Source organism: Salvia miltiorrhiza, chromosome 3 (assembly GCF_028751815.1).
Source record: "Salvia miltiorrhiza cultivar Shanhuang (shh) chromosome 3, IMPLAD_Smil_shh, whole genome shotgun sequence".
Taxonomy (NCBI): Eukaryota; Viridiplantae; Streptophyta; class Magnoliopsida; order Lamiales; family Lamiaceae; genus Salvia; species Salvia miltiorrhiza.
This window is the reverse complement of record NC_080389.1, coordinates 36513223-36526713: the sequence shown is the minus strand read 5'-3', so window position 1 is coordinate 36526713 and position 13491 is coordinate 36513223. Positions and strand designations below refer to the sequence as shown.

Sequence of the window (13491 nt, the reverse complement as noted above, 5' to 3'; positions counted from 1 at the left end):
CTCTGCTCTCTAAAATCCTAATTTTTGTGTGTCTTATTTTGAGAGCACATATATATATTTAAAGACAAAACACAGACCTAGGGCCTTAATAACTGTAGTAGGCGACTCCTACTGGGCTCAGGAGACTTTGGGCCAGTCCAGAGATCAGATACAAGGAATAAAGATTGGCCTCTAATGAATTAATTCTTATGATCAGCCCAGATCACAATTAATTCATAAATATTAATTCATTCCACTAGAGAATCAATATTGACTTACCCCTTTATTAACGATGATGAGTCGGGCTTGTATTTAGACTTATTAGACCTCCGTATTTAACATATCCGACATTCATTAATTAATTAAAGATCTGACAGCTGATATTAATTAATCTCTTTGTAATCCTTAAGTAGTACCACTCAACCCTTATTATTGCGTCTAAACTTAATCAACCTGCAGGGTTTAACGCAATAAACCTTTTGAGCCCCTTAAGGGGATGTCATTATCCTATACCGGATACATGTACTAATACAGATAACCAAATATCATATATTAACCGCTATCACCGAAGATACAGAGTACTCAAGTTAATATATAACTCTCACCCATAGTAAATCAAAGTGATACACGAATCAACATATATATTTGAAACCTTATTAGTATTAAGATCTTATTAAGTCACCAAGATCTTGATCCTTCACATATGTCAGATAGAATAATACATCTCACTGTGATCCTATCAATACGTTACGACGTACCAGTATAGACACCTTGTACATTACTATTCATATAATATTTTTTAGGGATAAAAAATTGCTGAAGTTTTTAGATGTTGCCTAAGTCCGAGCTCCCAGAGCTGGCTTAGCGCGAGCAGCTGCCTAAGCCGGATCCTAATGCTGGCTTAGCCTGAGCATTAAGTTTTAGAAGTCGCCTAAGCGCGAGCTCCCAGAGCTGCCTTAGCGCGGACATTAAGAGGGAAATTTATAGATGTTGCCTAAGTCTGAGCTCCTAGAGCTGGCTTAGTGTGAGCAGCTGCCTAAGCTGGATCATAATGCTGGCTTAGCGAGAGTATTAAGTTTTAGAAGTCGCCTAAGTGCGAGCTCCCAGAGCTGCCTTGGCGCGAGCATTAAGAGAAAAATTTCTAGATGTTGCCTAAGTTCGAGCTCCCAGAGCTGGCTTAGTGCGAGCAACTGCCTAAGCCGGATCCCAATGTTAGCTTAGCGCGAGCATTAAGTTTTAGAAGTCGCCTAAGCGTGATCTCCCAGAGATACCTTAGCGCGGGCATTAAGAGAGAAATTTTTAGATGTTGCCTAAGTCCGAGCTCCCAGAGCTGGCTTAGCGCGAGCAGCTGCCTAAGCTTGATCCCAATGCTGGCTTAGTGTGAGCATTAAGTTTTAGAAGTCGCCTAAGTGTGAGCTCCCAGAGTTGCCTTAGCGCGGGCATATTAAGAGGGAAGTTTTTAGATGTTGCCTAAGTCCGAGCTCCCAGAGCTGGCTTAGTGCGAGCAGCTGCCTAGGCCGGATCTCAAGGTTAGCTCGAAACAAGTAGTTAGGAAAATTGTCTAAGCACGGGCATACAGAACTGACCCAGCACGGATGATGAATTTATAAAATAAAATAATAACAGGGGAATCAAAATGACAAATAATTCATAAGTTGCGAGTTTGAAGAGCATAATCAACATATGAAAATTATGAGCGCGAGGAAAACTAAAAGGAGGAGAATAACAATTATCAAATTCACAGACATATGTTTACCTCATTTTTGGGCGGTATCTGCTAGTGTTCTACCGTGTTTTCGAGCATGTTTTCTTTACCTCTTTGCCTCTTTGCCTTATTTTTCACATGCTTGATGATCTTTTTGGGTATACTGTCGTCGTGTGCAGGATTCGAGAAGTTTCAAGTAATTTCAGCTCGACTGGAGCAAAAATCTCGAAGTTGACCTCACGGCCGCCGCCGTGCCACGGCGCGGGCCGTGCCTGTTTTGGAGATGTTCTGCGAAGGGGCCTCACGGCGGCCGCCGTCCACGGCGCCGCCGTCTCACGGCGGCCGCCACCCCTGTGCGAATCCGGCAGTTACGTTTTTTGATATAAAAACCCATTTTTAGGGTTTTATTCGGGACTTCCGATCAGCACAGCCTCCAGGGCGATTTTCCACTATTTTTCCACTGTTTTTAGAGTTGCTAAACTTTTACCTCGCTTTCGGATTCATCGGATCGCTTGTGATTTCCATTACTCTTTCGTCGGATTGTTTTCCATTGAATTGCTACGCTTGTAAGAACTCATTTATTCTATTTAGTTAATTTGAATCCTTTGGTTTATTAAAATTCCTTGGTTTATGCTTTGATGATTGTGATGATGGTGAATGTGATGTTTTGTGATTGATGACGTTTGATCTCGAATAAATTGCTAGAATCGTTGGATTAATATTGTTGCTTTCAGTTTTATCTTATTGGTGGATGTTTAATAATCTTTTTAATTGTCTTGAAGTTTGCGCAAGTTAGAATTTGATCCTCGATTTAGTTTCTTGCCTAGGTGTTAATTAATTGTTGATGCTTATGAGTTTATGATTGTTTGGTTCAGAGTTCAAGATTGAAACCCTAGTTGATCCCGTTAATGTTTAAATGCCGTGTTCTTAGTTTTTATCGTGTTCGTATATGTTCCTGCATTAGTTAATTTTTATTGCTTCATTTCAATTACGTACCGGTGTTAGAGCGTTAGTCAGTGCCAGCCCCAATTATCCGATTAGAGTGTTTAGGTTTTAATTCTGTATTTGTGAGTAGCATAATCGAAGCCCTGTTAAGTCTTCCTTGAGAGACGACTTGAGTCACCTTACCACCCTAGGACGACCTCGTATAAATTCGAGTCCATCCATTAGGTGTTTTAGGATGAGTCAAATTTTGGCGCCGTTGCCGGGGAAGGCTTTAGGCATTTGATTGTGTTGCATTGTTTTCCGTGTTTATTTTTGTTTCTTTCTTTTGACTTGGTTATTTTCTCCCTCCGGTGCGTTTGATTTGGTTTGCTAGTGTTGTGTATGCAAGGTCGCCGTAGCTTGAAGAGAAAGCTAGTGCCTTACTTTGACAACATTCACCGACCTCGTGAGGTCCGTTTAAACCTGGAGGAGGAGTCCGAGTCCAGTTCGAGGAACTTTGTGGAATCTCAGTCTCGAGAGGGAGACCGTGAAGAGAGAATCGCTGCCAACCCCATTCTGGAAGCCGTTGAGGATACACCTCTTGTGCACTCTGACGAAGAAGAAGAAGCTCGGCCCAACCCTGACCAAGAAACCATGGCGGAGCAGAACGTCCAGTACATGGGAGATTTTTCCAGGCCAGTTATTGGGGCCACTAGCACGTCAGCGATAGTGCTTCCCACGGCAGTCCGGAATTACAATCTGAAGCCCAACGATTCGAACCTGTTGCCGCTCTTTTATGGGATGCCGAGTGAGGACGCCTTACAGTTCATCCGTGACTTCTGCACTCAAGTGCAGACCTTCCCACTACTGGAGCTCACCGAGGATCAGTTGAGACTCAAGTGCTTACCTTATGCACTCAAGGACCGGGCTAGAACATGGTTACTGTCCTTGCCGCCAAACTCCATCACCACATGGGCGGAGGCGAGTGAGAAGTTCATGCTCAAATACTACCCTAATCACAAGACGCAAGAGATTAGGACACAGATAATGAACTTCATGCAAGGAGCTGACGAGCCCCTCCACGAGGCTTGGGAAAGATTCCAAGAGCTTCTCCGCCAGTGCCCGCAGCACCAGTTGGCTCCCGTCATGTTGATGCAGTTCTTCTATGACGGATTGATTCAGACGACACAGTTTATGGTGGATAGTACCGCTGGGGGCAACATTGCCCGAAAGACAGATGATCAGCTCAAGGAGATCTTCAACACTCTTGCCGCGAGTTCTCAACAAAAATCAATCAGAGGAAGGAGGATCGAAGCCAATGCGGTAGCCCCAAACAATGAGCTGCAGAAGCAAGTAGCGGACCTGATGAGGCAAGTTCAGCATCTAAGAATGAATCAGGTGGAGCCTCAACCTGTTCAAGCACCGCCAGCACAAGCACCGCCAGCTCAGGCACCGCCAGCAGAAGGGTGTGGCATTTGTGGCGATTTTAGCCATAGAACTAACGAGTGCCACCGAATGGGGGAGTTCACACCTGAAGGGGAAGCAGAGGTCTATGCTGCCCAGGGATACCAGGGGAGACCTCAATTTGAACAGAGGCCCATGTTTAATCAAGGGCAACAGAATCCCAACTCGGGGTGGAGAACTCAGCAGAATTCTGGATGGAGGAACCAAGCGCCTGGCCAAGGGTCGGGACCAAATCAAGGCAATCAATTCCGCCGCCCTCCTCAGCAATTTGGGTATCAGAATCAGCAGCAGTTTTACCCACCTCAGCAGCAGTTCCCCTTTCCTCAGCAGCAGAACTACCCGCAAGCTTATCAGCAGCAGCAGCAGCCCCCACAGTATCAGCAGTATCAACAGTTCCCTATGCAGCAAGGGAACTTCCAGCAGCAGCAGCAATACCAGAATGCACCCCAGCAGTTTCAGAAGCAAGCCCAACCACAGAAACCGTCTCTCGAGGACACCATGCAATCATTTATGGAGATGACAAAGCAGAGCATGGAGTCCCAGTCGGCTACAATCAAGCGTCTCGAGACAACCGTTGGGCAGCTCTCCGGGACATTGAATCAGATGCAGCAGCAGCAACAACCAGGGAAGCTACATGGACAAGGATTGCAGCCCCACCAAGCCCAAGCAGTTACTGTTTTACGCAATGGGAAGGTGGTGAACAACAAAGTGGAAGCCCCTGTAGAAGAACCCCCCAAAGAAGCCCGCATGGAAGAGCAAGTAAAGGAGCCGCGGCAGCCAAGAGAGGAGGAGAAGGAGAAAGAGAAAGAGCCCGAAGTGAAGCTCCACAAGGCCGCCAAGCCATACAAGCCACCGGTTCCTTACCCAAGCCGGTTGAAGAATGAAAAGCTGGACCAACAGTTCACCGATTTCTACAACATGTTGGCAAAGGTGAACGTGAACCTGCCACTTCTGGACGTGATCAGAAATGTCCCGGCTTACGTGAAGTTCTTCAAGGAGCTGGCGTCCAAGAAGAGGAAGTTTGTTGACAACGAGAAGATCCTTGTGTCCGAGGTTGCCAATTCCATCATGCAGCAGCCCTTGCCACCCAAGCAACGAGATCCAGGTAGTTTTGTTATCAATATCGCTTTGGGGAACGGTAAGGAGGCCTCGGGTATGCTTGATTTGGGGGCAGGGATTAATTTGATGCCGTACTCTATTTTTAAGCAATTAGAGTTAGGCGATTTAAAACCCACTAGAATGTGCTTACAATTGGCAGATAGATCAGTTAGGTATCCTCGCGGGGTTATTGAGGATATCCTAGTTAAAGTGGGTGGTTTGATTGTGCCTGTCGATTTTGTTGTGCTTGAGATAGGAGAAGTCCATGAGAATGGCAAGGAACACACTTTACTGCTAGGAAGACCATTCATGGCCACCACTAACACCTTGATTGATGTGAAAAATGGAACAATAAAAATGACCGTGTTAGGAGAGTCCGTGTCTTTTTCTGTGCATCATAGTCGCGCGTTGCCATCGTCTTCTTTCACCAATGAATGCTCTTATATAGATGCTATTGATGGCCTCGCCGAGATGGTTTATGTGCAGGAACAAGAGATAGTGGAGGTCTTTGCAGGATCGGCGGACATGGAGGAGTTTGCTCGGGAAGCCGAGGAAAGAGAGAGAGAACGAAGAGACAAACTCCCCATTGATGAGCCTGTGGTGCTTGAAGATGCCACGACATGCAAAAAGCCCAAGTTGGAACTGAAGGATCTCCCAAACCATCTCAAATACGTGTACCTGGAAGAAGGAGAGGAGAAGCCCGTGATAATATCCGCCGAGCTCACGCATGAGCAAGAGATGGCGTTGATGGAAGTGCTAAGGAGCAACAAGTTGGCATTTGGTTGGGGCCTTGCTGATATCAGTGGCATTAGCCCCGCCACATGCATGCATCGGATTCACCTCGAGGATGGAGCAACACCTAAGAGGGATGGTCAACGAAGGCTCAACCCCATCCTCATGGAGGTAGTACGCAAGGAGGTACTCAAACTATTAGCGGAAGGGATCATTTACCCTATCGCCGATAGTGAGTGGGTAAGCCCGGTGCATGTGGTGCCCAAAAAGGGAGGAATCACGGTGATCCTAAATGACAACAAGGAATTGGTGCCGACCCGTCCGGTCACGGGTTGGCGTATGTGTATCGATTACAGGAAGCTAAATGCCGTCACAAAAAAGGATCATTTTCCGCTACCTTTCATTGATCAAATGTTGGATCGTCTAGCTGGCCATGATTTTTACTGTTTCCTTGATGGTTTGTCAGGTTATTATCAAATAGCAATCGCGCCGGAGGACCAGGACAAGACGGCATTCACCACCCCTTTTGGTACCTTTGCGTGGAAGAGGATGCCATTTGGGCTGTGCAATGCACCGGGGACCTTCCAACGGTGCATGATGTCGATCTTCGCGGAAATGATAGGTGATTTTGTTGAAATTTTTATGGATGATTTTTTCGTGTTTGGTAATTCGTTTAGCGATTGCTTGGGCAAAATTAACTTGGTGTTAAAAAGGTGTATAGAGAGTGGGTTAACTCTTAGCTGGGAAAAGAGTCACTTCATGGTGACTAGTGGCATCGTTCTTGGCCACGTCGTGTCAAAAGATGGCATAGAGGTTGATAGGGCTAAGGTGGAGGTGATTGAAAAATTACCACCACCAATCGATGTGAAAGGCATTAGGAGTTTCCTAGGTCATGCCGGGTTTTACCGGCGTTTCATTAAGGATTTCTCTAAGATTACCCAACCTTTATGTCGTCTGCTTGCCCAAGATGTGGATTTTGATTTTAATGAAACTTGTATGCATGCTTTTGAATTGCTGAAGCTCAAGTTAAGCACTGCACCTGTTGTTGTTGCACCTAATTGGTCTTTGCCTTTTGAGATTATGTGCGATGCTTCAAACTCTGCTGTGGGGGCCGTTCTTGGTCAACATGTTGACAAAATGTTGCGTGTGATTTACTATGCTAGCTTGACTTTGAATAGTGCACAAGTGAATTACACTACCACTGAGAAAGAGTTGCTTGCTGTGGTTTTTGCTTTAGACAAGTTTCGTGCTTATATCATAGGCTCTAAAGTAATTGTCCATAGTGATCATGTGGCTCTAAGATATTTGTTGACTAAGTCTCAAGCTAAACCACGCCTTATCCGTTGGATCTTATTATTGCAAGAGTTTGATCTTGAGATTAAGGATAGGAAGGGGAGTGAAAACTCTGTTGCCGATCACTTGTCTAGACTTGAGCATAATGTGGTTGAATCGAGTCGAGATGTCATACATGAGTCTTTCCCTTTTGAGCATACTTATGAAATTGCCTCTGTGCCTTGGTTTGCTGATATTGTCAATTACCTTGCGTGTGGGGAATTAAGACCCGATCTAACATCCCAAGAGAGGAAAAGGTTTTTGGCTACTTGCAGGCAATACTATTGGGAAGATCCCTACCTTTTCAAGTTGGGAAAGGACGAGGTGATTCGGAGATGCATTCCGGATGTGGAGCAACAACAAGTGTTGAGGCTTTGCCATGAAGCCCATTGTGGTGGGCATTTTGGTGGACAAAAGACGGCTCATAAGGTCCTCCAATCCGGTTTGTTTTGGCCAACTCTGTTCAAAGATGCTCATTCTTTTTATCTTGCTTGTGACCGGTGTCAAAGAGTGGGGACAATTGGGCGCAGGAATGAAATGCCCCTCACGAGCATTCTTGTTGTGGAGATTTTTGATGTGTGGGGCATAGATTTCATGGGCCCTTTCCCCATGTCTTACGGTTATGAATATATCTTGCTTGCCGTTGATTATGTGTCCAAGTGGGTTGAGGCCATCCCCACAAGGACATGTGATGCTAATGTCGTCTTGAAGTTTGTGCAGGAAAACATATTATGTAGGTTTGGATTTCCCAAGGCCATAATCAGTGATGGAGGCAAACACTTCTGCAACAAGCTTTTTGAGAAGCTTATGAGGAAAAACGGCATTACTCACAAAGTGGCCACACCTTATCATCCTCAGACCTCGGGCCAAGCCGAAACTAGTAATCGGCAAATCAAGGGCATACTGGAAAAGACGGTCCAACCTTCCCGGAAGGATTGGTCTCTTAAGCTCAATGATGCCTTGTGGGCGTACCGCACCGCCTTTAAGGAAGTCCTGGGAATGAGCCCCTACCGCCTTGTCTACGGTAAAGCGTGCCACCTGCCTGTGGAGGTTGAGCACCGAGCTTATTGGGCAATCAAGGCCACCAATTGCGACATTACTACTGCGGGGAAGCACAGAGCCTTGCAAATGGAAGAGCTCGATGAATTACGCAACGAGGCATACGAGAATGCAAGGATCTACAAAGATAAAGTCAAGAGGTTGCATGATAGCCGCGTTGTACCCAAGAATCTCAAACCCGGAATGAAGGTTCTTTTGTTCAACTCAAGGTTGAAACTTTTCCCGGGCAAGCTCAAGTCTCGTTGGAGTGGCCCTTTCCTTCTTAAGGAGATTCTCCCTCATGGCGCTGTAGTCTTAAGCAAGGAGAACAACGACGAGACGTTTACCGTCAATGGGCATAGAGTGAAGCCCTACTTGGAGCATGAAATGGTTGCCGCCGTGGTGGAGTCTCAGGAACTCCACGACCCTTTGTTTTGACAAGCTTATTACAGTCGAGCTCTCGACCTTAACTAGAGCGCTTCGTGGAAGGCAACCCACGTTTCTTCTCTTACCTTTTCTTTTTTGTTTTGTGTTAGTGCGCTCTTGCGGTGCTTTATCCTTTCGTCGTTGGTTGTTGTGGCGTTTTCTTGGTGTTTTATTGTGGTGCTGCAGGAAATAGGATTCCCGGACTGTCACCGAGCTTCAAGGATGTGTTTTTGGCTGCCGGATAGCAAAAATAAGCAAAAGGCCGAAGGGGAGGGCCGGCGGCGCCGTCTCACGGCGGCCGCCGTCCACGGCGCCGCCGCATCACGGCGGGCGCCGCCTCTTAAAAACCTGCCAAAGCCTTCAAAAATTCCCAACATGCCGAAGGGGGGGGACGGCGGCGCCGTACCACGGCGGCCGCCGTCCACGGCGCCGCCGCGTCACGGCGGGCGCTGCCACTTAAAAAACCGGACATATCCACAAAAATCCCGAAGGGGGGTCACGGCGGCGCCGTGCCACAGCGGCCGCCGTCCCCCCCCCCCATGCCCAGCCAGCCCGCTCACCCCATGCCCAGCCAGCCCAGCCCGCTAAGCCCAGCCCGGCCCGTCCCCACCCTTTAAAAGAACCCAACCCTAGCTGCCCCCCCCACCTTCCCGCCTCCCTCCCTATCTCTCTCCCCCTTTCTTAATACTCGCCGCTCCACCACCTCCAACCTCATTTTATCCACCTTCACACCTAACCTCCATAAACACCACGCCACCACCCTACCTTCCCACCACCGCCACCAAACTCCACCACTTCCGGCCTCCTTCCCAACCGCCGCTGCAGCGCCGCCCTCCCTCTCCGCCACAACCGCAGGTGCCGACGCTGCATCATCCAGCAGCCGCAGCCGCAGAGCTCCCAGCCCTTCTCCTCCCGCCGCCCACGGCCGCCGCCGCCTACACGGCCGCCGCCGTATCCCACAGCCACCGCTGTCTCCACGGCCGCCGCCGTCTGCACCGCCCCCGCCGTCAGCGCAGCCGCCGCCGTCTACTTCCGGCTCTTCCCATGGCACCTCTCACCACATACAAGCGCCGTCGCCCCCTCGTCGTCGACGAAAGCGAAGATGAGGCCCCGCCTAGCCCTCAGGCCTCTCCTAGCCGCCAGCCGGCCTCTTCCAGCCGCCAGCCGGCCTCTTCTAGCCGGCAACCAGCCTCGCCGATTCCCCGCCCTCCCTCGCCACCGAAGGACATCCGGCATGTATACAATGCTCCTTTTGCTATCTTTGAGGACTGGGAAGGCACCCGATGGAAGGCCCTAAAAGGGAAGAAGGTGACTCAGCCTCGATGTCTTGATTGGCCCCTGCTCCGAAGGGCGCAACTCGACCAAGACGTCATGGCACATTTGAAGAGTTTGGGACTCTACAAGTTTTCCCAAACCACGCCGCCGGGTTTGCTTCCTTTGCACTTGGAGTTCCTTTGCACACTCAACATGACCGCAGACAAGTCACAGCTCCATTGCCGCATGCTCAATACGCCATGCGTCGTCACCTACCGGATTATGAGTGACGCCTTTGGGTTTCACCCGAAGCGATTGAAGGGATTCCCGGATACGTGGGTGCCGGCTAAGGCTTGGCAAGAACTGACTGGATTGCCCACTTGGACCGGCCAAGGTGCCCCGAGCAACCAACTCATTGACGCCGACATCGGCGTGCTCCACAAATTCCTGTCTTTTTGCATTTTGGGCAAGGAGCAAGCCAACAAAGTCAATGAGACTGAATTGTACCTGCTATGGTGTGCAAAGCGGAAGAAGAAGATTGACGCCACGACCATCATCTGGAACCAGCTTCACAGCATGGCCCGGTATGGGGGTTTCAAGCCTTCTCTGAGCCCCATCTCCACCGCCCTGGCTCTCCATTTCGGCCTCTTCCCGCCGACCCAGGTTCCCGCACACCTAAGCGCCGCTGAGACAAGGGAAATTGATCACTCTGAGCTCAAGACTTTTGTGGCCAAAGACTTCACCATCATTCCCCAGTCCAAACGCCACAATGTCCGTTCCATTTTGCAGCAACTCCAACGGGGCGAGGGCACGTCATCTTCGGCGCGCCAGGTCATAGATGACAATGATGAGGACAATGATGAGGAGGAGTACGACGAACCTGCGCCACCACCTGCTTTCGTTTATGATCCTGAGGCGGGCCCCTCCGATGCCTTTCAGCAGTTTCAGGCCCATTTTGACGAGTCCTTTGGCCAGTTCCGCCAGGAGGTTTCCTCCCGTTTTGATTCAGTGGAGGACTCGGTGGGCGGCATCTATGCTCGGATCGACGACATTTATGGTCATCTGGACCATCTTGGTGGCTACGTGACGCCCATGCATGCACAGTTGGGCGACGTCTACGGCAGGGTGAATACCATTGGCGGAGAGGTCACGCGTTTGCGTGAACAGGTGTCGTCTTTTGATGCTCGGTTTGCCCAATACAATCAGGGCCTCACCGATGCCAACCAGGGCCTCACTGACACGAACTACTACCTCGCCGACCTTGAGCGACAGTGGGCCGCCTTCTCTTTACAGAACCAGGACCAGTTCCGGCACCCCCCGGGCCCCCCTCGGGGCCCCTACTGAGCGACCTCTTACCCACCTTTGTACATATTTTTTTTGTCTTTCCTTTCGTTCTTGTTTTATGCTTTTCTATCTTGTGGGTTTTCTCGTTGTTTGGTTTACAGCTCTAGGTCGCCGCTCTCTCTACTGCTGTCGCCGTGTTGACTGCACTCCTATTCAGGGACGTCCTCTAACTTTATAGTTTTCATGCCCTGAGGACAGTGCAAGTTTTTCTGTGTGGGGGAGGGGCGTTATTTATTCATTGGGGGGGTCGTATGGTCCGGTCTTGGTTGTGTTGTTGGTTGTGCCGCATGCGGTTTACGATGCTTTATCATTTCATTGCATGCTTGGTTCTGTTGCCCTGTTTTGCTTGTTTTGGGGCGAATGGTCCCCTTCTCTTGTTTTCGTGCCTGTTCTTAAGTGCATCACATGATTGATGGTAGCTCATTGGCGATTCTGGATTGTGAATTTCAGTGCAATTCCTAAGCCGGATCCCAATGTTAGCTTAGCGCGAGCATTAAGTTTTAGAAGTCGCCTAAGCGTGATCTCCCAGAGATACCTTAGCGCGGGCATTAAGAGAGAAATTTTTAGATGTTGCCTAAGTCCGAGCTCCCAGAGCTGGCTTAGCGCGAGCAGCTGCCTAAGCTTGATCCCAATGCTGGCTTAGTGTGAGCATTAAGTTTTAGAAGTCGCCTAAGTGTGAGCTCCCAGAGTTGCCTTAGCGCGGGCATATTAAGAGGGAAGTTTTTAGATGTTGCCTAAGTCCGAGCTCCCAGAGCTGGCTTAGTGCGAGCAGCTGCCTAGGCCGGATCTCAAGGTTAGCTCGAAACAAGTAGTTAGGAAAATTGTCTAAGCACGGGCATACAGAACTGACCCAGCACGGATGATGAATTTATAAAATAAAATAATAACAGGGGAATCAAAATGACAAATAATTCATAAGTTGCGAGTTTGAAGAGCATAATCAACATATGAAAATTATGAGCGCGAGGAAAACTAAAAGGAGGAGAATAACAATTATCAAATTCACAGACATACAAGTCAAAAGGAGCCCACTACGAGTGTTCAGAACCAGAGTATTCACAAATATTTTCTAAGGAACATGAGCGGGAGCAGGAGTGAAAGCAGTAGCATCAGAGGCAGGAATGCCATAGATGGGGACGGCTGAGGAAAAGCATTCAATGAATATGGGTAGAGTCTTGGAAGCATCGACATCCGGGAAAAGATCTAGATCCCTAGACAGATCCCCCACCAAGGAACGAGTGAAATTAGCCTAATCCCTATAGAGTTTGGCCAGTCTCTCGAGGACATCTTCTCGGGAGGATGGGAGGTTAGCATGATCAGACGCAAGCGGTTGAGGAGGGTAAAATCTGAACTCGGCAAAGGACCTAGGCGCAGCACTGTCTCCGGACAAGTCTTGCACGAATTCTTGGAGAACTCCAAGAAAGGGGCTAGTAAGAACAGGTTTCTCCGGGACATCCTCCGAGCAAAGGCCCACTGTAAATTGCTCGAGAGCGCGGTTCAGGACCGGGTACCACCAGTCAGAGCTGCCAGGAGCATCAGGATCGACGCTCAACTTGGCACACATGGTATTGTTGTCTAAGGATCGTATAAGGGCCCGTAAATCCAGCTACACTACCTGCGCTGGAGTGGCTCCGGTCATTTTAGCTCTTCTTCTGTCAATTTCTGTAATCATGTAAGCCAAGGTAGAAGCGAATTTTCGCATGAAATCGGGAGTTTTCTGGAAGGCCTCCAGCGTCCCCTCGAAGAGGATTTTGAGGAATTGATGGCCATGGGGCGATAGGAAGAACTTTAGCCTTGATCGTGGGCCCCGAAGATATACCCTTCACGGTGAGCTTGAATGCGGGTTTTCCTCCACCCCTTCTTAGATTCGTCATATTCTTTGGAGTAATGGTCCTTAAACCGATACCCCAACTCATGATTTTCTCACTTGGCCTCTTGGTAAGCTGACTCTAGAGAATTCTTTTCCACCTCCAGTTCTGACAAACGGGCCTTAGTACGGGTTAACTCCTCATCGACAGCACTGAGGCGAGAAGCCTCCTGGGAAGCTTCTTGTTTCTTGAGAGCCAAAGCAGACCTGGCCTCGTGCAAACCTCTCTCCACCTCGTCGAAGATTTCGACTCGGCGTAGGGCTTCCGCCCTTTGGGCCTCCTCCTGGAAATGATAGAAACAAGGTTAGGGGACAAAAAAAAAAGAAA

At 48.8% G+C, this 13491-nt stretch overlaps 1 protein-coding gene across 1 annotated transcript; it reads left to right on the top strand.

The window, feature by feature from the left end:
- The first annotated feature begins 4588 nt into the window (after positions 1-4588).
- Positions 4589-6383, top strand: LOC131018730 (uncharacterized). The gene is made up of 2 exons (XM_057947438.1): positions 4589-6142; positions 6369-6383. The coding sequence occupies exons 1-2, from the start codon at positions 4589-4591 to the stop codon at positions 6381-6383; spliced, it is 1569 nt and encodes a 522-aa protein (XP_057803421.1).
- Positions 6384-13491: the final 7108 nt, after the last annotated feature.

Excerpts from the sequence above, each read along its gene's own strand:
- LOC131018730 (XM_057947438.1), top strand. The coding sequence starts at position 4,589 with ATGACAAAGCAGAGCATGGAGTCCCAGTCGGCTACAATCAAGCGTCTC.